General features: G+C 37.4%; 1 protein-coding gene across 5 annotated transcripts in view; it reads left to right on the top strand.

The window, feature by feature from the left end:
* CACNB2 (calcium voltage-gated channel auxiliary subunit beta 2) overlaps window positions 1-25,490 on the top strand; it is a 256,512-nt gene that overhangs the window by 201,548 nt on the left and 29,474 nt on the right. For 3 of the 5 annotated variants that reach the window (XM_064505960.1, XM_064505963.1, XM_026098569.2), the window contains 4 exons: window positions 14,753-14,875; window positions 18,573-18,709; window positions 20,524-20,600; window positions 24,944-25,077. In XM_064505960.1, coding sequence (XP_064362030.1) covers window positions 14,753-14,875; window positions 18,573-18,709; window positions 20,524-20,600; window positions 24,944-25,077 — 471 coding nt within the window. Of the gene's footprint in view, window positions 1-14,752; window positions 14,876-18,572; window positions 18,710-20,523; window positions 20,601-24,943; window positions 25,078-25,222; window positions 25,243-25,490 lie in introns of all 5 variants that reach the window. The other 2 variants (XM_064505961.1, XM_064505964.1) reach the window with 1 other exon arrangement.

The following is a 25,490-nucleotide window of genomic DNA, read 5'->3' as shown; positions in this document are numbered from 1 at the left end:
AGGATTGCATATCTCCTTGGAGTACAGTACTTTATATAATTGTGATACTAGAAGGAATTTATAAAATTTTAAATTTCTTCTTTTTAAAGCTTTCAAGTATGCTTAACTTTAGTTCTGTATTAACAAACCTTATGTGCTGTCCGCTATTTCTTTATATTGCATGTAAATGGCATTGTTGTGCAAGGGGTGTTGGGACAGGCTTACATGCACGCAGCTGTATTGATGGGTCTGTAGCTGATGGCGTATACATCAGCTCTAATGGTGAAAGTTACTTTTGGGGAAAAACTGAAAAATGAAGGAGAGGAAAGAAAAGGGAAGGGAGGACTTCCCAGTGGCCAGCTGGGACGAGAAGTGGTGGGAGCCCCAGGGGAGCATCCTCCTCTGGGTGTTCTCCCCAGTGCAGCAGGTGACGTCGACACCAATAAGGAAGAAATTAAGTTTTGTGCTTCTCTAACACAAACTAAACCCTACAAAATAAAGCGTAAGAAAAGTTGGGGTGGAGGGGAGAAGGGGTGACTGTCAGGCTATGGACAGTTGCTTTGTATGAGAACCTGTCACAGCAGCAGTGCTGGGGCTTGCAGGTGCAGTGCCATGAAAATGAGAGGCCAGCAAGGGAGAAATACTGATGCTCATGCTCTGGAGAACGTTGGTACAACAGCTTAGGCAAAAATTTAGCGAGCTGCAAGTGAAAGGAACGGAAGGCCTTAGCACTATGAAGGTGAGGGCCCTTAGAGCACTGTATGGCATCATGCTGAGCATGTATTTATCAGCTGCTTGTGAATAAGATGCTAGAACCTATAATATCTGGTGTCTGTGGATAAAGTAATTGTGCAGTAGATAAGTACCCGTATCATAGAAGGATATCATCTTGCTCAGGTTGATTCCCTGCTAAGTCTGCACATGGACTGTTCCACTTGCTTTGGTTCAGCCTATGGAGGTACGTCCCAGCATACCCACAGAAAACTCGGTCCACTGACGGACCCTGCTGGCACAAAGAAATTACAATAAATTAAAAATTTTTCAAAACCCCGAATGGGATTGTTACCACTGCTTTGCATTTTGATACTCTCTCTTTCTTACAAAGAGCAAATTGGTCTAATTCTATGTCATTGTTTCATGCTCTTGTAATAACTCTTGCTGCATACAACCTGGAAATAAACCTTAGCAGTTCTGTGGCTATAATAAGAGTAAGGTTTATTGCCAGCTAGTGTTTCATCTGCTGGTTAGATGACTAGCTGTGCACCAGCTGTATAATATATTCTGTAAAGATAGCATCATTACAAAATTTCACTCTTGGATCTCATACACCCACCAGGAAACCTGTTTTATCTTGTACTTAGAGCAAGGAATCCAAATGAGTTATCTTAAGGAAAAGTAAATAAGAATATTAGGAAATATTAAAGAGAAATCACTTCATTTCTAGAATGTTATTGTGAGAGAAAGAAGTGTATCTGGACAGTCCGTGGAAGAGAATGCTCATGAGTCTCTAGGCTCTGATTACAGGCTGCGCTTGGCACAGCTCAGAGGAGGAATGGCCAAAAACCTGGCTTTTAGCCACTCTTCTGTTGGCTTCTCCTGGCGTGATTCTGGCTGGCTCCTAGCCTGTGTCAGAGAAGCCTTAATGCTGCTCTAACTTAATTCTCCAGGGGACTTTCTGGCAGAAAGGGATCACCAGGACATATGGAGAAGGCCATGACGGTTCCTATAATGGAGGCAGGAGAACTGCAGTGAAACAGCTGCTCTGCTGGTGTGAAACCTCCAAGAGATTCCTCCAATGAAAGAAATAGTTAGGGACAAACACATGCCTGTCTTCCAAAGGAGCACAGCCAAAGCAACGGCCAGGCAGAGCACCCGGGAAGTGTATTTCACCTGAACTGGAGGAGCATTGTAATAGGTCAAGGTGGTAGCATAGAACCTCTTTCTTTTGTTTGTCATTTTGCTAAAACTAAGCTATTTGGCCTATTATTTTATCATTAATTAAAAAGTTTCGGATAAAACTATGTTTTTCTGACTAGCTTCGTTTTAAATAGCTCTTGTTCCCAAGCCTCACGATTCCTGTGCTTTTAGCAAATAGTTGAGAAAAGCACAGGCAAAGTGTGCCTCAACTCTGTATAGCGCTATTCCTCTTACAGAATAGTAAACCATTTGCAGTATACAGTAAACTGTTTGCAGCTGAAATTGCAAATAATTCTTGGTGGTGAAAATAATACAAAGATTTCAGTCTTCCTGCTGATGCATGAAAATGTCAACATGACACTAAAAATGTATTACTTAAGGAATCGTCTTTTTTTTTTAACCAGAAAATTATACATGCACACACAAACAGTGTATTAAAAAGACTAAGTCTGCAGTGTGCTCAAAAGCTAGGAAATGATAGAAATACAGTGGTCTTCACTAGCTTAACTTTCCTCGCTATGTGAGTGTATAATGCTAAAGTCTTTACTTACATGATCACTAACTTTTTCTGCTTTTACCATGTCTTACTGAGTGCACCATGTAGTCTGATTTTATTTAACAATTGGCTCTTGATTATTTTGTTTCTCTCTTCCTGTCCTCTTCCTGTTGTGGCCCAGTGTTGTATTTATTACATATTAAGAGAGCACTATTTGCTTTCTGCGGATTTCTCTTTTTTACTGATTTGATATTTTTACTTTATACAGAAGCTGCCTGAATGTTGTTCAAGCATTGATTTGTCTTTATAGTATCCTAGCTGGGCGACTAAGTCACAAATTGAGATCTAAAGTCTCTGTTAATGTTGAGTGGCAAATTTAAGAAGTCTTTTATTCAGAACTTTGAGTATTGTATAGGATTTGCAATGACTGGACAACCAGGGATTGGTGCTTTAGTTCCCTGCTTGTGGAAGAGAGAGGCAAACAGTGATTTATGCCATCTTCAGAGAGATAAATCATGCCTCAGAGGTGATCACCCCTTTGCCTGTTTTTTTTCCTTTTGAACTAAGGAAGCGTAGTTAGGTAGCTTAGTGTAGAAGCCTAACTCTTAGATGGCCAGGGTTGATCTCTCAAAAGAATACAGAATACTATAGAAAGCTCCTTGTGTTTTATATATTCCTGATTTATCCCAAGGGGTGATGCATCCTGGTGCAAAAGAAATACATAGTACAGAGGGAGAATATATGACTGTGAAGTTGGTGGTTGTACTGTACAGTGAGGACCAAGCTACAGATGTACAAGGACCTCTATTTTGACCTTCGCAAAGTCCGGAATAGTTGGCTTTCAACTTTAGTAACTGTTCTTTCAGCACATCTTTAAATGCATGTGCTGTGTTATGTAACTTCTGTAATCTGTATCTAGGCTACCACTGAGGCTTGATGATGAGGCTCTGGTTGAATTTATATATGAAAACTATCTTACATAGTGCAAGACCTACAGCAACAGCAGACAGTCAGTCGAAGAGTGGCAAGCTGTGGCCGTAAGATGTAATCATTTGAAAGGGGTAGGCACGTTGAATAAGAGGTAGAGTTGATTGAATAAGAGGTAGAGTTTACCATATTCTGAAATAACGTCATCATTTTTGTTGAGCTTATTACTTAAGAGCTAATTTAACATCTCACTTTTTAAACTCTAAAATATCATCGTTGAAACATATATTCACAGAACCCCTACAATAGGGCAGTCTAGCTACAGAAATGTGTATTTCTAACCAAGGAAGAATTTATCAAACCCAAGCTGAACATACTATAAAAACACAAGAATTTTTAACTGCAGTTTTTAACCTCTGACTCCAGTGATCATGTAGCCTTTCTAATCTAATTACGAAGATGGAAAGCAAAACTACTTAAATATTGGAACCAGCAGTAAACTTTGCAGGCATAATACTGAATTAAAAAGCATTCTCAGTGCCGTATGTTTTTTTTTTGGAAGGTTATGATAATTGTATCTTCAGTTTTAACCTACCATAGTCTTACTGATTTATTTAGTGTTCGCTTTAGTCTGCTGTGCCATGGATTTATGCTTTTCCTGCGTAATCCTCTCTTTGTAAGTATTCTGAAAATGTTGCTGCAGATCTTTTCTCTATATGAACCTTAATTTAGCCATACAGTTAAGAACTGCTAAAATGCTGTCTCATAAGCTTGAAGTGTCTCGTAAGCATAAAATGTCCTTATTTGTGACACTGAAAAAAGAGCTTAAAATCTCAGCATGTTACTTTTATTGCAAATGACAGCTTTCATCTGCTGGATTTTGCTGCCAGAATAAGCATATTTTCAGTAAGCACAAACAGACTCTGAAGGAGTCCTCTCTTCATCAGCTGCACTGTTTCCGGCGGTTCCCATTGCCTCCCCGAGTGGGGTGTAGAGAAGAGTCACCTCTGTGGCATGCTCGTGTGCCCACAGCCCACTGCCACCGGTGCGTTTTGACTGATGGCATTATGCTCTAATAAAAAAGACCCTGCTCATATGAGAGAGTTCTGCGTGCGTCACTGAAGCTATTTCAGTGGTTGCTGCCTCCTGAGCTGCATGTAAGCAGACATCGGTGACTCTCTGTTCAGATATGATTTCGTAAAAGGAAGTAGGAAGCATGACTTTCAAGCTGGGTGAGGATGAGCTAAAATAGTAACAAAAGTCTCTCTGGAGAGTGAGAGAGGACAAAAAAAACTCTCTTAAGCATAGCCATTGTTACGGAGAGAGAGATCTGGCAGACTCTGTTTTGTACCAGCTTAATGTGTTAAATTTCCCTTCTTTTCTTTAACACTAAGGGCTGGCATTACTGCAGCAAAGACACTAGATAGCTGAAAAGGCTGAGAGAAAACTTCCTCGGCCGGTTTCACCACTGGGGCTCAGTCATTAGGAAAATCACACCTGCGCTTGGAAAGCTTGCCTCCCATGCTGTGTCCCTTGCAGCCTGCTTGGAGAGACCAGCTGGAAGGTTAATCGTGGTGGTGGTTCGCCTGCTGGGAGCATCTCTTTGCTGGGATTTTGAACAAGAGGGTGTGCTTTAGTGCTGGTGAAGAGGCAGCTGCAGGGAGCAGCGGGTTTGGTTGCTGCTGGCTGGCAGTTTGGGGAGCCAGCCCTCGGGGGGTGGCAGGACAGGTGTTGTTAATGGCTGGACAGATTTCCATATTTTGAAAATATATGGTAAAGCACGCTCAGATCAAATCACTGACTCAGATCCTGAGAAATCTTGAAGTTTGGCTCCAGAACTAATATTCTGCCTGAGGACTTACCTCTCCGATAGACTGAGAGAGATTCCTGACATCAGGTGCCTTAGTAATTTGAAACAGTTTGAATCTCATTATGCAATTGCTGTACTTAGCTTATTAACTATAATTTTAATGTGTTCTTTTCTCCTAGCGTATTTTTCTTTTTCACGTCCTTCACTTTGTCGGAAGTGCTTTGTATAGCACCTTGCACAGTGAGGTGCTGGTCTGAGACATGAGCCTCAGATGTTACCTCATTAGAAAATAGACCGCTATGGGGGCAGTGCTATCTGCTGTCTTAACCTGAAAGAACAGAATCTTTTTGTCCCCCCAGGTGCCCCCCCCAACCCTGTAGTGGTTAAAATCTTACTCTTTTAGACCACTGAGAATTATAATCTGAAATTAGTGATTTCCACTTGTAATACTATTTCATATTCCCTGCACTGCAGTATAAAATACAGTACTTGTGGTCCATTATAGACTTTAGTGTCATTTATTCATAAATATATGGTTACTGTGTGATTTTATTTTATTTTTTATTTATTTATTTATTTATTTATTTTAACATGAGGGTGGTTAAACACTGGCACACGTTGCCCGGAGAGGTTGTAGCTTCTCTGTCCTTGGAGGTGTTCGAGGCTTGACTGCACACAGCCCTGAGCAGCCTGATCTCCCTAAGCCTGCTTTGACCAGGGCTAGGACTAGGTGACTCTGGACATCCCTTCCAACCTAAATTATTCCTTGAGTCTGTCTTGCTACCAGACTTGTTTGATACATGTGTACACAGATAAAATGAAGGCCTAGTCCTTGCTAGGAAGCCATGTTATTGGCTGCTGCTTCTAGTGGCAGAGCTAGGTTTACTCTAATTTTCTCTTGGGCCATCCACAAATTATCATTGCTTCCTTAGCAGTGAGCTTGCTGAGCAGGTGTGATCTTTAGAGGTTGAATAATTACTTACCTGTATCAGCAATCATCAACATTTAGGCTGTAAATTTCCTGTGAATTGTTTGTATATTCAGGTGACTTTGTTACCCAAGAAACAAAAATCAGAGTTATGAATTAGTCTACCAAAATAAGTAAAAATCACAAACCTCTTCTATTTTTTATTTTTGTTTTTTTTCCATCTGCAAAACAGTAGGCAATAGATGAGATAAGTTATGGACAATATAATCCACAGAATATGATGGACAATTTTATTCGTAAAATGTTTATTCTCGTTGCATAAGCACTAGATTCTTTTTGCAGTATATACTGTGCAGTACATGCTTGAATTGAATGAATTTCAGTGACCTCAATTTGATAAAAATTGCTCAATGTTTGACAAAAAGCGCTGCTTGGACAAGTAGAAGAAATAACTTTTATTCTTAAAACATTTATTTCTTTGTTATTTTATTTCTATTTGTAATCTAAAAGTAAGAGTTCTATAAATGTACTTAGTATAATATGGTATCAGTTATGGTCCTGGCTACCTCATCCCGTGACAATGATATTTAATCATTCCCGAGATAAACTTAACAGTCAAATAAGTACCAAATTTATCTCAGACTGCAGAACTGGTTGTCACTATATTTGCACTGCTGATACTAGTTCTGCTTTTCCACAGTGTTTATGAGCAAACCTGAAATTTCTGTTCTTTACTTAAGCTGCTTTTATCATGGTATGTATTTCATAACATTGTAAAGTTCTCTTAAATAATCAAAAGAATTGCTCACAAAAATCTGGTGATTTGGAAAAGCATTTAGGTTTTGAGCTTCTTTTGCTTTATATATTTGACTTTCAGTCATCAACAGGGTAAAGCAAAGTGGCATATTTTAAGATTGCTGTTACCAGGCGATCACGTTGTTACTGGGTTTTGTCCTGTGTGGGGCATTAACATTGCTTATGGCACAAACAGAATATATGGGCTGCTCTGTGCATACAGTGCTATATGTAGGTCACTATTTGACGTTTTTACTCTCTACCAAGAGTACTAGTGAAAATTTAAAGAATAGTGTCATCTTACCTTATCTGAAAAATATCGTCTGTTATTTTAAGCTTTGATGAGTACAGGCCTGGTAGTGTTTCTGGAGAGACCCATTACCCATTATATTCACTACCCAAGAGAAGAACAATTCCTTGCTTTCAGGATATAGTTACAGGCATCTGTGGAAAGGGGGATGTGATGAACAATGTGTAGCATTTAGGTAAAAATATTGAGGGAGGAGACTTGCTTTGAGACAAATTCTCTGAACCTGAACACAAATGCCAACTTCATCAAGCACTTTGTCAAAATGATAGCTGAAGTCACTTTCTGAGTCAGTTCTTGACTTAGCATTATCTTCATAATAGATGCGTTCTGATTAGGAGTCTAGTTTCACTTAAACTAATGTAAATACAGTGTAACTCTGCTGTCGGAATGATTTAATGAAGTGAGAAATGAGAATGGATCAGAGTCCCTAGATCCTCATCACCTAGCGTTGAAGAAAGGCAGCTTTAACTTCTGCTTGCGTTTCTCCAGCCCTAAGGTCGGCGTTTCACGTAGGACAGTCTCAGGGGTAAGTAAAAGTAGTTTGGAGAATGCTCTGATCTGTTTTTCTACATTCTGGTGGTGGATGGGGAATAGACATACCTTGATTATTCCCCTTTTATCAAGCAACGTTCCCAAAATTAGTGGCCGTGAGGGAGGTGACCTGTTCTGTGAGCAAATTGTGTGTCAGAAAATTTGCCTACTCGGATAGGGTCCTCAGGGACTGCATCCACTAGGTTTATGGCACGGTGTAAGAAATTTGAAATGTGCTATGGAAAAAAGTGGCTCCTGACATGTTTTAAGTATACTACTAGGAAGCAGGTTCTCTTATTTTGCTCTACTTTGGGTGAAATGTTTCTCAAGTGCAAGTTCAGCCAAGGAGGTGCAAACTAATGCTTGTTTAAACAACTAATTGCCTGAAAGAGCTATTGTGCAAATGCTGGTTCATGTGTTGAATACAAGTTATTCATAAAACAGGAGTGAGAGATTATAAATAGCAGACCTTTGTACCATAAATAGTATTGACTTAGTAGTGAGGGTGTGCATGAAGATGTATAAAGTGAATATAACCTGCAAACCGAAAAGAAGAAATAAGATGCAGAGGGCAAAATAATTTTTTTGAAGTAAGGTCTCCCTAGTCCCACTTTAATTCCCACTTTAATTTATGTCCATTACCAAAAGTTTGGAGCCAAAGTTTGTTTTCAGAGTGAGTGAATATAGTTTCATTGGTTTGTATTCTGAGTTTAAATCAGAATTTGTACTTGGTTCATGAAGAATCCCAAACTGGAGTGTGTTACCTCCTGTCCTAGTAGTACAGATTATGTTCGTGGTCTAGTTACTTTTTTCCTTGTGGGGTTATTCTGTCTGTTGAGTGATGTATTTTTGCAGGAAAAAACTGAAAATAAGGTGAAAGTGTTCATTCTGAAGACTTTCAAACTACAGTGTTTCTCTTAGGAGAGATCAAATTGAGAACTGTTTAACATCTGGGAGCATCTGTCCTTATAGTTCAAACTGTGGATTAGCTGAGTGCTAAACTACCATCACATTTTCATGGGGATTTGGAGAATGGACAGAAAGTGCTTAACTGTTTTGAGCCAGTCTAATTTTAGAACTGTAGCATATGTAAGCAAATGCTAGATATATTTAAAAATATGCATATGTTCAAATAAAAAGAGAAATATTTTGGCATAAGCTCCTGGTTTTTTTTGTCCTCTGAACTCCCTAGAAAGGTAAGGAATTGCATAACAACTAGATGTTTGGCTTCAGGATTGTAGTTCAAGAAGAGAAAAAGAACATGATTTTATACTTCTGTGGAAGTTTTAAAGTGACTTATCTATGTGAAAAGGCTAGTGTTTAACTTTGGGAGTTTTGAATATTCAGTTAGATCAATTACATGGCTAATTCCATGGCAAGTGAGTCTCCCTTTCTACCAGTATAACAGAGTATCTAAAATATGGGACATACTGTTTCTGTGTATACCTGTAGCTAAAGTAGCTACAGATTCTGCTTTTATTTATTTACTTTTTTAAATCTTCTAAGTGTTTCATAGTAATTGTTTTGATAGCAGTAAATGAGAGAGGATTTTTACCTGCTACTTATTCTTCACATTAAGGTAGTTTTAGAGTTTCCATTTGCTCTTTTTCTTCAGTAGTTAGGCTTTGCCGTCTAATGGGAAATTTTAGACTACTTCTGAGAAGTATGTCAAGGACATTATCTTGCTGAAGATGTCTGTTTGTTGTGATGCGGGGGATGGCATTAAGTGTTTAGTCAGCCTAGAGTCCTTCATCCACGGCTACTATTAGGAGTAGGTCAAAATACTCCACACTTTTTTTTATATTTTCTAGAGGATGAAAGTATCTGAGAATGGATAAATAAGTATGTTATCCCTCCTATCAGTGTTTGGCAAAGATTATTCCCTTACATATTTACAATGAGAGTTCACTATGCTTTACAAAAAAATATAATTCCTAATAACAGTGAATGATATATTCCATGTTGTACTGTTTAATGCTAAAGTATTATTTAGGAGTTTCGACAACTTATTGCATACTGATACCTCTGTTTTGTGCAGTGAAATGAATAATAGCATATAAGGAGTCAACTCTGTTAGTCTGTAACTTTTAAATTCAGGAAAGTTGCATTTTTGTGTATGAATACTAAAAAACAGTACTTCATGCTTGCTTTTATTTTTCGAGGGATACATTTGATATCACTGAAGTCAGGGCCTGTGTGACTCTTTTCTTTGTTGCATCCTAGTTCTGTAGTAGTTGGCTATTTTTTATATATGGTTACTGACTGCTAATTAAAATTGAGAGAATAGCTGAGGAGCTGGATCAGATGCTAGGTTGGGTTGCTAGGGGTTTTGTTGTCCTGGCAGTTCATCAGCTTAATGATAAGGTGAACAATGAGGCTTATTAAAGGACATGTGTGCCTAGCTTTTACACACCTTTCCCTCATCCTGGAGTCCAGAAATTTGTATTAGGTGCCTTAACTCCCATTTGCACAAGGAGATAAGCCAGCTGTTGGGTTTTGATTGTTTTGTTTTTGTGTTATTGTTGCTGTCATCTGCTAACATAGGATGGCAGCCACTAAGAACTGGCAGTAAACTCATTTAAACTCCTTGTCATTCGTATTTTTCTACATACTCTTCCTGTCAGCTGATGAATTTGGATCAGAATTGCTTTTCAGGTGTGTGTTTCTGTAGTTTTTAATATAATTCCTGGTTTGGACCCTATTCTGTTGCACAGAGCAAATGTAATCCAGTTGTCTGTTACTCCTTATACCTTTCACTAAGATCTCCAACATGTTGCAACAGCAGTGGGATTTTCCATATTGAAAGAAAAAAAACTTTTTTTAATTAGTGGGAATTTATTATTTTTCATGTAGTACCTATATTTGTTAGTATTTTTTTTCTAGAATAGGTGATGGGGGGGGGAAGGGGGAAGCAATCAAGTATTTGATTTGTAATATTCTAGTTGGGGCTAAACACTAGGAAAGATTTTTGAACTCTTGGGATGAATTATTTTAAAAGTTGGGAGACAGATAGAAAAAACAGGCAGTGGATCACAACCACAGCATTCATGACGTTGCTAGTAAGAGGACACCAAGAAAGAAAGAAATGACTGATAGGTGCATAAGTGAATTCATAGGTAAAGAGAACCAGATAAAGTGAGAAATACTTTGAGAAAATACAGAAGCAGTAGTTGGTACAGAAGAAGCGCTGGGTGAAATGTCTGAACAATAAACTTACAACACACAAATGCCAAAACTCAGAGTTTTTAATTATTTGCATGTGCTCTTTTGAGCATGTGTTTCCAGGTGAAATATGTTCATGTCTTGTTTGATTCATCTCCTGAACAGGAATCCTTAAAATATTAGATAAGGACGATTAAGTTCTAAAACATGAAAGAGAGAGAGAGAACCGTTTTCCCATTTTCAGCTCTATCTGGCTCTATGTGGTTTGCTATTTATAACGCAGGGCAAACGTGGGGGCTTAGGAAGTTCGTTCTTAACTGGTTGCTGGTGTAGAAGGTTATGATTTGTTATGCCTTTAAATTGGCTTGGGCTGGTAAAAGTGTTACTGCTGTGTATAGGAAGTAAGAAATCCAAATACTATCCCAAAGTGAACAGTTTGACTTCAGGGAGTGCTACAGAATATGTAAAGATGGGCTAAGTATGCTTTTGTTAATGTGCCATCTTTGTCCCCAAGAAGATGCATCATACTTCCCGAAAAAAAAGTATCTGCAAGTTGTGCTGTGCAGATATATTTTTAAACTGTAAATGTTTTCAGTATATGACTTGGGTTCTGTGGTAATATAAACCTGTAGAAATAACACATGTAAGGATTATATTAACCATTTCAAATTTTTAACTTCAGTAACTTCAGGTGACTGAAATACTCTGTTTTTTAAAATCTCAAAGCTAGACATCTGTGACTTTTAAACAGTAAGATGGAGAGGAGGGGAATGTGTAATGGAATAACTATAGCCAGATTTTGCAACCCTTAAATATATTGTTATATTTCATTTTTTAAATCTGCTACATGCCTTCCAGTTTAAATAAGTGCCTGTTAAAATGGTACCAGTTTCACTCTTTAAAGCTCTTTCTACTCAACCTTTCTTAAGATTTTTCCATTAATTCCAGAACTAGGAACAGAAGGAATAAAGGCCTTTTCCATGCTCTATTGTACGCAAATTTTGCTTTTTTTCTATGATTTAATGATTGTCTAATGATCTTTGTGCAAATACATATTTAAATACCACATAAATATGATCCCCATTCTGCACTCCCCTTCCAAAATTTACTCCATTGAAACTTCCTGCACCATTTCTGAACAGAGACTCTCTTGACCCCACTGTTATGAAAAACCTAATAGTTTCACCTTTTAAATTAAAAAGTCTTTCCTAGAATGCGCACTTAGATATAAATTGTTTGAATATAGTAGTGCATTTGAAGACAGGTCCTATTTAAGCAGTTTTAAAATCTGCCTTATTGAAACTCTGTGACCTTTGCCACATGTTATACCTAAATTAAGCAACGGGGAACCTTCCCTCCCTTTATTTCCAACCTTCCTTTCCAGGCCAGGTAGCATGATATTGTCTTTGGAATTATTCATATAGGTCCCTCATTATTATTATTATCATATATTTTAACTGCAGATTTTTGCCTCTATCACTATGCCAATTGTCAGAATACACCTGAATGGAGTATTCAGGGATTTTTGGTAATCAGGAAAACATTGCATAATTTTTGGTTTCGGGTATCTGTTTGCTCTAACGAAGCTGGAATGCATTTTCATATGCTCCCCTTGGAGAAGCAATTCTTTATGTAGAAAATGAGTGTTTTTTTTTTTTTTTTTTTTTTTTACCTGCTGTTTCAGCAGAATATCACACTTTCAGCCAAGCTATACATCGATTATAGATACCAACTACGTTTGCTTGTTGCTGTGTTCTGGTGGGCAGCTATGAAATCGTTAATACTGAAACTAAAATTGTTGTCCTGTAGAGGCGTTAGTATGTTTTGAGATGAAGAGGTATGACATACCCTCCTCAGCGGGACACAAGCCCCTGTTAGACGCAGTTCACCTCTTAGTTCACCAGCCGTAACAAGGAGGGACTACTGACCAGCTCTGAAGAGCAGAGTGGAGGGTTTCTGGGCGGGTGAGAAGTTTAGCAGGGGAAGGAAGCCTCGGGGGTCCCAGGGATACTGTGCTTGGTATCTTCTGCCAGAAGAGCAAGCTGAAGGCATTGTTTGGTGCGGAGTAAAGGTTGTCCTGAGCTATTCCAGTTGCATCACTGAGGGGAAAAAAAGCAGTGCTCTAGATGTAGGCTGGGCTGAGCTGGACGGCAGCTTTTCTGCACTGGTACGGGTTAAGCAGGCAGTAAAGGTTTTCAGTGTTGGTGGCACTTGGAAGAAAAAGCTCTGCAGGAGGCCAGCAGGGTGGCCACAGGGCCACAGGACCCACCAGGGAGGGCCAGCGCTGCATTCCCTTGACTCCTCCTGCTCTTGCTTCTTGAAAATATAATTTTAAGTCTTCTAATTAATTGAGAGCAAATACTAGTATAGGTTTTAACCTGACATGTGTGCACCAGTGAGTCTGCCCGTGGTTGGAATTTGGTAATGGCCCGACAATCTGGCTGGGCGCGTTAGCTGTGCTCTCAGCAGGCACCTGCGGGGGGCGTCGTGCTGAGCCGGCGCTGGTGGGCACCGACATCCCTCCACCGATTTTATAATTTCTCTGAAGATTAGGTGGGAGTCGGCATGTTGCTGTTCAGTAGCACAAGGTAGCTCTGGGTAAGCACAGAAGCAGGACTGCAAGCAAGGAGGGACTTTCAGCTCATTTGGAGAGGATATGCTCAATTTTTAAGTGCATCAGAGTTAGGTAAATGCTTAGTGCCAAAGCTTATATGTCATTTTGAACTTAGATGCCCAAAAGAAGTGCCTCGTTCTTATAAATCTTTCTTCTGCTGGTGATGTGACTGGGACTATAGTGTTTAGGCAGTCGAGCCAAATTACCACGGATTTGGCCATATCCATGTTCACATTTCGTGACTTTTACTCTTAAATTGTATACTTGAATTCCCATTAATACATATTTTTATTGTATTTTTTTATTAGCAAACTATAATATGCCTTTCCAATTTAATCTTCTGGTGTTACTAGCTTGAAGTCTGATTTTATTCTGGAAAGTAGTTGACAGTTACTCAGCTGATTCCCTTGTTTTCATACTGTGCCCCTGAAGTCAATGGAGGGCCTAGCAATTGGTTTGAAAGCAGAATAATACACTTCATGTGAATTCCAGTGTACTACTTAAAAACAGTGCAGTGCAAGTTTGATGCACCACCACCTAAGTATGGAACTGTGATTAGATATCTCTTACAAGGCATCACCAAATGAGGGTCTACTGTGCACTGCCATTGTAGACAAGCATGGTATCTGGATCAGCAACTGGTTTATGATTGCTAATTACTGATCCGGCTTATCCCAAATGAGTTCAGAGTGCTAATAGTTAGAAAAAATTTTTGTCTATAAAATGAGTGAGTTGATGGTAAGTAACCAAGGTAAGTAAACAGAATACTTCCTGATGTTTTACATGGACAGTTTATAGCATAGAAATGCATTTTGTGAGGAACTTGTCAATTTAACAATGTGAAAAATGTTAGTGTCCTTTATTTCCTGGTGTGGTTCTAGAATATTGATTTTTTTTTTTTCACAACATACTGAATACAGAATACATTTAACATGGACTTTTGCTCTCTTTTCCACAGTGATTAGTGATTTTTAGGTGCTTCAGTTTCTGTACACCCTTAGTTTCTGGTAACTTTTGAAGACTTTGACCTTCAGAATGAGTATGATGTATGTTCACGAGCTTTACTGATGATTCAGTTGCTGTGGAACAAAATGTCAGCCGTTTTCCTCAAGTGAATTTACCTTCATGTTGTCAACAAATATTTTGAGAATAACAGACCATGTGTTTTCAGGGTTCTTTGTCATTTTTATGATTTTAAAAAGACAGCTTACAGAAATCATCCTGTGTGTATGTGTGCATGTTTGCGAGGGAAGTCTTCATGCTGTTAATCTTTTGCTGTGCAGACAAAACCTGTTGCATTTGCAGTTCGGACAAACGTTGGCTACAGTGCAGCTCACGATGATGATGTTCCAGTCCCAGGCATGGCCATCTCATTTGAAGCTAAAGATTTTCTTCATGTTAAAGAAGTAAGTAAAACTAAGGAAATAAGTGAAACTCTCTTTAATGGTCACCAGTCTTTTTACTCTTTGAATACTAGTGCTACCACTTTTAAACATTAAGATAACGCTTTGCATTGTCAAAGCTCTGTACAAATGTTCTGTAAAAAGATAACTGTATATGAGGAATTGTATGCTCCTTGAAATACTGTTCTCATTGCAAGCAATGGCATAAATTTCTTACAGTTAAATTATCACTTGGAGGCTTTAAAAATCTGTACCTGCGTATTCAATAATACAATATCTGTAGCTTTCACCATTCTAACACTCTGAGGGTTTCGCTGTGTTTCAGTAGCCAATGGTTTGTTCTCCTCTATTCCTGGACTTCATCTCAAAAAAAGCCCAACATCTTCAGGCCTCATTTTTTCCCTGAAGTTATTTCCCTGAAGCACACAATATTTTGTTATTAACAGTTACATATTGAAAAGTCAATGTGGTAAGTTTCAAGATGAACATAGCAACTGTCTGAAAAGGCACTTACCAGTGTTTGCTACATTGGTTTTCTTTTCCTGTAGTTTCACTTGGAAAAATTTCAAGTTTTACAGAGTTTCAAATACCTAAACCCCCACTCTTGCTCTTCCTTGGAAGACAGTTCAAAGCAAATAATGTGGTAACTTTCCCATGCAAACCTTCCTAAGCAGCCTGCTGCTCTCTTATGAATGATTCCCTTGTTTTAGGAGTTTTCCTAGCTTCTCGTTGTATTCTGTTGTTTTGCCACAAAATGGTCCATCCAGAAGTGGAGATCTCTAGCAGAAGAGCCAGAAAGTCAGCATAAGGGACTAGAACAACCCATACGTTCTGAAATTACACCTTTCTCCCCTTTTAAGTCATCCAATTTTTGATTGTTGTGTAGGAAAAGCCCTTAGTTGTTCTGATTAATGAACTCTACTAGTGTAGAGCCATTACATATTCCCTTTATAGAGGTAGAAATGCAGGTGGGCAGAGACAAAGAAAACACAGAAATGGACTTTTAGTACCTTTGTATTGGTGATTAATAATCTTTTTTTTTTCAATATATATGAAACACACAAAAAGGTGATAATTTGGATTCGAACTCTATACAGTCATGAAAATACCATTCAGGTTTGACAGGAAAGAAGAATTGTTTTACTCTGTCTTGTGACAAAAATAGGGATCTGCAGGCACAGAATCCTGGCAAAAGCAGCCTGTTCACGTTCTCTGGTGAATCTGGAAGCACCCTCCAGGGCCTTCTGACTGGCAGATCATGCTCCATCAGTACTTTTGGTGCTCTCTCACTCTGGGAGAACTGAAATTTCCAAAATGAAATTCATTATGCAGGTTAAAAGTAGAAAATCCTAATTGGCTGTAAAAGTTTATATTTATGCTTAAATGGTTGGGGAGAAGGGGGGAGGACAACAAAGTATAATCTCCAGTAATGTTTGCCTGTGTAGTAATGCCATATTGGATCAATGCTGTCCTTTTCTTGCTGGGGGGGGGGGAATAATTTGCCAGTTTGTGCTGCTGAGAGAGAGCTTAAGGAAGAAAAAACTCAGTTCAAAATGTACATGGTCAATGGTAAAAAAAAAAATATTGCAATGATTAAACAAGAGGGAAATTTGTCTTCATTACTAGGTTAGATTCATTAACACAGTACATATAAAGTTGAAGGATTCTTTCCCGCGTGAAGAAACACGTACTGCATCAAAGTCACTCTGAATCTTTCAGGGCTTTAATGCATGGCCATAATTCTGCCTTGCATTGAATTCCTGCTTGTGTTTCACTTGGCACCCCAAGCAAAGGTGTCCTTAAAGAGAATCCCTCGCCCCATCTCGCACCTCTGGAACCAGGACACATCTTGCTACCAAGATTTCTGCTGTCGTTTTTGAAAATCGGGAAATATTATCTACAGTATTATTTTATGAGTAAAACTATCTCCGTTTTCATGTTTCACTAATACAGCAGTTAGCTTTGATACTTTGCAGGAGTGAGTTCCACATACTTTTATTTTGGTATGAAGAAAAATTTCCTTTGGGTTTAGCATTTCTACCAAATAAATTAAAATTAATTTTGATGAGTAATAGTCTGTTGTACTATAGGACAGTATAAGAAATAATGGCTGTTCAGTTTTTAGTTTATTGTTGATTTTTAATTAGCTATCTCTTCCTTTTACCAAGATAAATGGTAGTGTTTTGCCAACTTCACGTATAACATAGAGCAGATATATAATGGCAACCTCCATTGACTCTATTGGTATAGTCTTCCTCCAGCTATATTAATCTTCAGCATATTATAAATATTTATAAATATCTTTTAGTTTGTATTTTGCTGTAAAAGGTTAAGATCTTAATAAGATACTTGAGTCTAAGACAGTTTTGAGAAATTACCCTTCCAGAGTAGCTTCCTATTAGATGTATTAGTTGTTGGTATTCTCACTCGTAAAGACAGGAGCTCACTGGATGAAAAAGATCTGATGCAGCCAATTATATTTCATGAAGTTAAAATTGTGTTTATTTTAATCTTTATTTTTATTAGCTAAATGTCTTAAAATGCGCTTCAAGCATTGCAACATTTCTATAGTGGCCAAAATGAAAGATAATACTGCAGTATAGGTTGCATTTCATTGATCCACCATGTACTCTCAGTGAAATTAATTCCATTTTATGAGAACCTATACCCTTTACTCTTTTTTTTTTTCTCCTATCTGTGCAATTGTTAAAACTGCTAATTAAACAACTTAGTTACTTTTTTGTTGTTGTTATTGATCACTTCAGAGTCAAGAAGGCAACTTCGCTCCCCATTCAAATGTTCCCTTGCAGTTTAATAAATTATCCACGCTATCCAAAACTTTTTTCATGGTAGTTGTCTCCATGGTACTTGTATTCTAGGCCAGAATTGGCTAGTGAATAATGGAGGAAAAAATAAATAATTCTGCTCTGCAGGCCTGTGCAAAACAATGACAACAATAAAATCCAAGCTATAGTCATAATCTCATATATCTGTATAGCTGGAATTGAGTTAACTGGAATATCTTCTATATTTCTAAAACTGTATATTTTTAGTTGTCCAAAGAGATCCATTCCTTATGGCTCTATCAGTGTATGGTAAAAATCATACAGATTGCATGAGCTATATATAGTAAGTCATATATAAAAAGTGGAATGCAATCTTTATTTCAGAACGTATTAGTGAATTCAGAGAAACTGGAGACTTTGAGAAGCAGTATTTTTATTTTAAATAAATAACTGAATATAATGGAATAAGAAAAATAGATTATTACAGAGCTGTAAAAATTGTTGGAAAGGATAGGAGCGTACCAGAAGAAATCTCTGGTGTCCACTGAGGAGAAACAACATGGGAGAACAAAATCAACTCTAATGTATGAAAAGCTAAGACTACAAAGCAGAAAGAAATAAAGTTGGTGAAATGGGCAGAAGTAACAGCCAGGGAAAATCACAAAGTCTGTGAGGGAGAGTTTTCTACTGAAGTACTGTGGAATTTTAATATTTTGCAAGGTATAATTATTTTAATGTATTTCTGAAAACTACCAGGATTCTTCTTTTCCATAATAGTGTAGTACAGTGACTAACTGCAGGGAAGGAATTACATAAAATGAATTAGCTTCAAATTAAAAATAATAAGAGAGTGATCTAAAATGCAGTAATTGCTTAGTACATGACTTTTTTATTTCTTTTTTTTTTTTCTGTAGAAATTTAATAATGACTGGTGGATAGGACGGTTGGTAAAAGAAGGCTGTGAAATAGGATTCATACCAAGCCCTGTCAAACTAGAAAACATGAGGCTGCAGCATGAACAAAAGGCAAAACAAGGAAAATTCTACTCCAGGTAATAACAGCAACAAATAATTAAAAATAGTAGCATTGACTGTGACATGTAACTTGGACATCAATGCTATGTGTGCTATATTTATGTTTACTTACTATAATTGGCAGCTACAAATATTTTGAATCATTTAAGGAAGTAATATTCATTTATATATTTAATAATGTCACTGCCAATAGAGAGGGAAAGCAAGTGTTTAGATTGGTTGTCTGTGGTGGTCTACAGTAGCTTTTATTTCATGTAACTTTCGTAAAGTATTTGCAAATATGCATTCCAGATAGTATGTACAAGCAAAACTTTGAGTTAAAAATCTAAGCGTACTATCTCCTTAAATTCTTTAGCATTTGTTATTTGCTTTCACTAACCAGTTTTAATGCTGATCTTAGAATTAGCAGAAAATATTGAATTTGTGCATAAGCTGAAATATTTTGGTCTGTCAAATTCGTTGTCTGCAAATACAACTTTTAAGATAACCATATTTTATGATGGAAGTTCCATGCTCAGTCATTCGTTGACCCTCTACCCATCATTACATAAATATAAAGATACAGTTTCTAAACATATTGTACAAAATTGCAAGACAGTAATAATGTGGTCTTTGTTGTAGAATGTTTAGTACAGTATTTTTCCTTTCCAGTAAACATTAACACACAGGCAAGCAAATGCCACTTGCTTCTCTTTGGGTAGAGAGGAAATATAAATATTTCTAGTATGTCTGGGTGGGGTGGAGCTGGAACTGGGAAAACAGCTTGGAAACATCTTGAACGTTGGAAAACAGCTTAGAAAGGCTTTTCTGCTTCAACAGGAAAGGCAGCAGTGTTTGAGGGGTATGTCTGTCCTAGGAGCCCAGACTAATGCTGCCTTTGCTTGCTGTGAAATGACTGTCGTGTCAGCTTGCAGTCCCCAGCAGGACAAGTCAGGTTCCTTGTGTCTCTGGCGACTCTTCGGAATACAGCTGCAGCTGACCCAGCGTTCAGTTCCTGCCCAAATTTTAAAATCTTCTGTTCTCCAGAATTTCTGACTGGAGATAACACTGTCCTATACAAATGCATTTACTCAGTGAATATTAGTATTTTAATGTGGTGAAAGTGGCAACTAATATTATCACTTTAATTACTTAAAGGGGAAGATAGCCTTTTTTACAATCATTTTCAGTGCTTCTCCTGTTATGGTAACTGAAATAAAATTAGGGAAAACGTTTCTTTTGCCCAGCTTTGGTAGGTTTTCACAAAGCAGAATTGACAAAAGCCTAGATTGTTTTATTTTCTTTTGACAAGAGTTCCATTTTGTAAGTGCTACCTTGTAGTGAGACAGCAAAAAAATTTGTACTTTATTTAAATGATATTCAAAAGATGTTAGTCAAATGCACTATCAGTTTCACTATGGCACTATCAATAGCTATTCAGTTAAAGGAAACAGGTATGTTCATTTTGAATTAGTCATAATTGTTTTATAATTATTTACAATTATTTTATATTTGTTCATTAAGAATTAGTCATATTAATGAGTAATAGTATTAATAATTATCTATTAGTAGCCATATTAATAATTGGTCCGTATTGAGATCATGGAGTATTAAGAGCATATGCAGCAGAATGAAATTGCACAGCAGAACGACAAGGAAACTGACTGATGTTTGCAATTCCTCAGTCCTCAAAGCATACAGACATTTTGTGTAAGATGTGTATTTTTTATCACCACCAGAAATATTGCTTGTCTCTCTGCCAGCAGCTCATTTAGAAGACAGGTAATAAATATGCTAGAACAAATACTGAGAAAGCTATAAAACTTCAAACTAATTCGTTGCTTTATTCCAGTAAATCAGGAGGAAACTCATCATCCAGTTTGGGTGACATTGTTCCTAGTTCCAGAAAATCGACGCCTCCATCATCTGGTGAGTAGGTCACGAACCCTTAGACAAGCGTTTTACAGAATCATGTACCTGCTTTGTTAAAGTTTATATTACATTTAGTCATATTTTTCTTATTTTCTGTACTTCATAGGCATGTGGTTGGGTGGCCATAGAAGGCTGGTAAGATTGGAAGTAATGGAATTAATGCCAGCTAGTGCATACAGTCTCAGAGCTGTTAACAATCCACTCAATCCCCTCCTTGTTTTTACCATGGTGTTTTATGTGAAGACATAGAAAAAGGGGTGAATCTATCTTGCAGTGAGGTAGTTAAGAGGTTTGGTCTGAGCACTCCTGCTGAATAAGAAATGCCTTCTGGCATAGGAGCAAAAGCAGCAATAAGAGAATAGGAATTCCTGTGAGGTTTCTGTGGTAGCTTCCAGAGCTGCATTGTTTTATAATAGCAGGAACTTTCAGTTTCACAGTTCTGATAATGATGATGTGCTTCATGTAATTTTAGCGTACTGGATTTTTTTTCTTTTTGTGGCAGAGGTCTTTTTTCACAAATACTGCTTTGTATTGAGAGCATTGACAGATTTTAGCATTAATTGGGTCAGATTTAAGAGGTGAGAAGCAAATACACTGTGAGTAGGGATAGAACATTGGCATTAGCTATTTGGTCAAATGAAACCTGATCTTCTGACATGCCTTTTTTTTTTTAAATCTACTAAATTCAGCTATTGCATTGTTGGATGCTTTATCTTTTCCTGAGAGAGAGAACAAATTCTGAAGACCTGGAATCAGAAAATATCAGTGAATATTGCCACAGCCTTGTCTACAGAGGCAAAGATGTTTATTTTCCAGTCATATTAGTTTATATGGAGCCTAGTCTACAGAGTAGGCATCTTAAAATGATCCTAAAGATTTTAAACTATTTACATGGGCATTGAGACAGACAGAGGAGTTCAATCAAGTTATGGTAGTAGCTTCATTTGATTAAATTAATTGAAAAATATCTGTCTTTCCTGTGCAACCATGAATTTGTTTGTAACAACCAACTTTGATAAACAAACTGGAATTATAATAAAGTTCCACTTCAGTTCCCTATCCTTGCCATTTTAGTTAGAAAATATATTTTTAATTTACTGATACATGTCTAGCTTCAGTGCAAGTCTGTAGAGCATACTTTAATCTTTTGTTTTACAATGACCTTAAACTGTCATGTTTACCATTAGGACTCCTTTCTCAATCACTGCATTTTCACAATAGAAATTGTCCATGGACCCATGTTATAATTTTATTAGTTAGAGATTTCATCTATGGATTTCTGTAATACTGTAATACTCTTTGCTTACAAAAAAAAGCTACTTTAGCAGAGTAACTCATACATGTGAAACTTTACAGAATGTTGCACAAAATTTAGAGGTAACAGAATAGATATTGTACTTAGGTTACCGATTGACTAATTTTAGATGTAACACAAAGATAAGAGTATCTGATTGGCAAGAAGACGTCTGTTCATCAATATATGCTAGTGATGCTGTAATTTTCCTTGCATTGAGTTGTTTCTTTAAATGGTAGTTTGCAGAAGCATGGTTTCCTGGAGATTAACACAGTTAAGTTTACGCAGTTACATCAGCGGTTTGGAGAACATTTATGATTAGTGTGCTTTTAGCTTATTGTATGATCTTAAGATTTTGGTTTAGTGATTTCTTATTTACATATTAGAAAACATGTCAAGAAGAATTGGGTGAATGGGGCATAATTTGTGGCTAATACTATGCATGCAAACTTGCTTAACTTTTAAGTACAGTTCAGTTCTGACCTGCAACATTTCTGCTATTCGCAGGCTTCCTCCTTGGGAAGGCATAATAAATGACAAATACATCAATTATTTAATAAGATGGATAAGTGGGAACTGGTGTAGGCTGACTTCATTTTTTGACTTTGAGTCTAGGATTTCTTTTTTCAACATAATCTGGTACTGCAAAAACAAAAACCAAACAAGATGAAGAAACACTGAAAAACGAAAGGAAAGGAGACACTTTGTCCTTTAAATAATCTATAGTAATCAATCCAGGCAGCCTTTATGAACCATCAAACAAGATGAGGATGATGGGAAAAGTGACTTTGGAGCGGGAGGGAAAAACTAAGCTAACAATTAAGAGTGAAAAGCTATTAGAGAAGATGTTACGTAGTGAGAAGAGTGAGAATCAAAAAGGAGACAGGAAAAAATGCAAAAAATAAACCTCAAAATGACAATTATAAACCAACAGGGTATTTTTTCACTTACAATGTATTGCCTAAAAATAATAACATACATCGGAACAGTATTTCAAAAAAGTTTTATTCCATGAAAATAGACAGTTTTCTGGATGGGCTTCAGCATGAGATTTCAGACTATCATTTCATCCATTTTTGGCAATGCCTCTTCTTTTTTTGACATTTAAAGTCAGGGACTTTCACAGTGTTTCTAGGTTTGAAATGGTTTATTGCAATTGCTTCTGCAGTAATGATAGTATGTTGAACTATATTGTGTCTAGCTGATCAAATGCTGCTTTTTTTTTTTTTAACAGGAAAATTTAACAATCCTCATTTTCTTTGCAGCTGGTTTTAGTTGAACATAGAATCAAAGGAGCTTTAATGTACCTTATTATGGGTGATTTGTAAAGTATCTGTGCCAGGCTGTATTCAGCAAAGGATAATATGTTCTTTTTATTCTTATGAAGAGGATGAAGAAACTGTGTTGCTAGAAGAAAATGTTACATGATTGCTGCGGCTGCTTTTAGGAGCAGGAATATAGAATCGGGGGTGGATCTGCTCACGTGCTTTGCTGGCAAGGTCAACTTCAAAATGAGCGTTCTGGGGCTAAACCCTTGTCAGGGATCATAGATTTATGTCTGTAGATTATTCAAAGGGGAAAATATACATTACTCAAACAGAAGAAACAGTGTCCCAAGTCGCTCTTTAATCAGTAGTTGCACGTAGGCTTGTGACACATGTATGTATTCGCTGCATAATTTATTAGCACATGCTGCTGAATTCACTGATGTCCCACCCATCCAGCCCTTGAAAGCAGGTCACTCAGGTGGTTTCATAATAGCTTGTTGTGATTGATTATGGTTTTAGGTAAAGTCTATGCAAATTGTACTGCTTACACATCTGTTTAGTGTCCTTTCAGTGTGGTGGCATGGCCAGATAAGCCTGTGTTGCCGGTGTGTGTCGAGGGGTGGGTAGGATCTTTACGCACCAGGGCCATGTGGTACAGCAAGGTTGTGGATTGCTTTTGTGCATGTACTTGTTGTCATACTAAGATGCTCTATGAAGACAAATTTAATACATCAGAACTGACTGTTAATTGAGAGAGCTCGTGAAAGAGCCTCAGCTTTTGTTTCAGATGTGGTTAGCAGGTATCTTTTGGACTCTACCCTCAGGATGACATTGCTTTGCATTTTGGAAATATGTTTGTCTGAGTCCATGATGATTTTTTCTTATACTATCGTTATTTATTTACTTGCTAAAGAGGATAGATATCAGGTGTTGTTGGTACAAGCTTTGTGTGCTGTACATGACTTTCTTTTGGGGTAGATGGTGAAGAGCAATGGTTTATTGTATTCACTTCCATTTTGCCCTGCCCGCGTCCTCACACTCTTTACAACAGAGTTCAGGTCTCTGTGGTCCCTGGGCCAAATTTTCCCTTTTCCGCTACCCATTCTGTATAGTTTTCACTATCAGTAGATTTGTTTTTATTATTTCAAATAAATATGTCTTATGCCTACCATGCATTTTTAGGTAAAATGGTTTAAAGCCAATTGTAATCTGCCCCAGGATAAATGTGTAGATATCACTGTACCAGCGTTAGGCTGATTTTGGCTCCCAGAGTGATTCTTTTTCTGTTTTTTTTTTTAATTTCCTAAAGACGCACTACTGACATTGCAAATTTCTGTTGATGATACAGATTTTTTAATTAGTACTCAGTGCTATAAGATAATTCATATGTAGTTGGCCAAATTCTGGTGTTCTACATTGGTGAAAGTCTTGAGTACTCCAGTGAAGTAGCTTTGGATTTAAACTAGTGTAACCCAAAGAACTTGGCAATTGATCTGTGTTGTAAGAGTAATTCTGTGTATGTCTGATTCATTCTGTAAAAGGGGATCAGCGGATAATGTTACAGTAGCTGTTACAGATTGCCTTGTGTTTTCTAATCCTGATGTACTGCACCTTTTAAATTTTTCCCTTTGTTCTCTTGTGTTTCGTACTCATGGTTGATTTTTTTTTTTTTTTTTTAACTCTGGACAGTTTTATTTTTCTTTACTTTTTATTTCCTTTTTAACCTATTCTTACTTTCCCTGTCATCTGATAATTCTGAATTGTTTGTCTGTATATAGCTATAGACATAGATGCCACTGGCTTAGATGCAGAAGAAAATGATATTCCAGCAAACCATCGCTCCCCCAAACCCAGTGCAAACAGTGTAACATCACCCCACTCCAAAGAGAAAAGAATGCCCTTCTTTAAGAAGGTAACACCAACTTCCAAGCTCCCATCTGTCCACCTGCTCACCTGCACTGCGTCACATTTCTAGTCCTGTTAACTGTCTGTGTCCTTTGACAAGCCAATAACATGCATGCTTTGTTATTCTTTGTTTTTTTTCCATGCTGCTGTAGCTAAGCAGAAGCAGAAATCGGTAAGTTTATACTGACATTACCTGTGTTTATCCTGCCGCTGGCATCATTAGCATTATTACCCCAGATTAACAATGCAGCCATTTTAGAATTAAGGAAGAAATGTATCAAGCTGTTAGTGGATCCAGTACAGTAAAACAAACAGACCCAAGTTCAGGGCCTCTGTGAAACACTGCTACAGTACTTATCCTTTTTGATGGAATAGCAGGACACACTTAGAATGTCTTCTGAACCTTTGAGGGATTTATTT

Source organism: Dromaius novaehollandiae, chromosome 2 (assembly GCF_036370855.1).
Source record: "Dromaius novaehollandiae isolate bDroNov1 chromosome 2, bDroNov1.hap1, whole genome shotgun sequence".
NCBI classification, from domain to species: Eukaryota; Metazoa; Chordata; class Aves; order Casuariiformes; family Dromaiidae; genus Dromaius; species Dromaius novaehollandiae.
The sequence above is the reverse complement of the archived record's forward strand: the minus strand, read 5'-3'. Positions and strand labels throughout refer to the sequence as shown.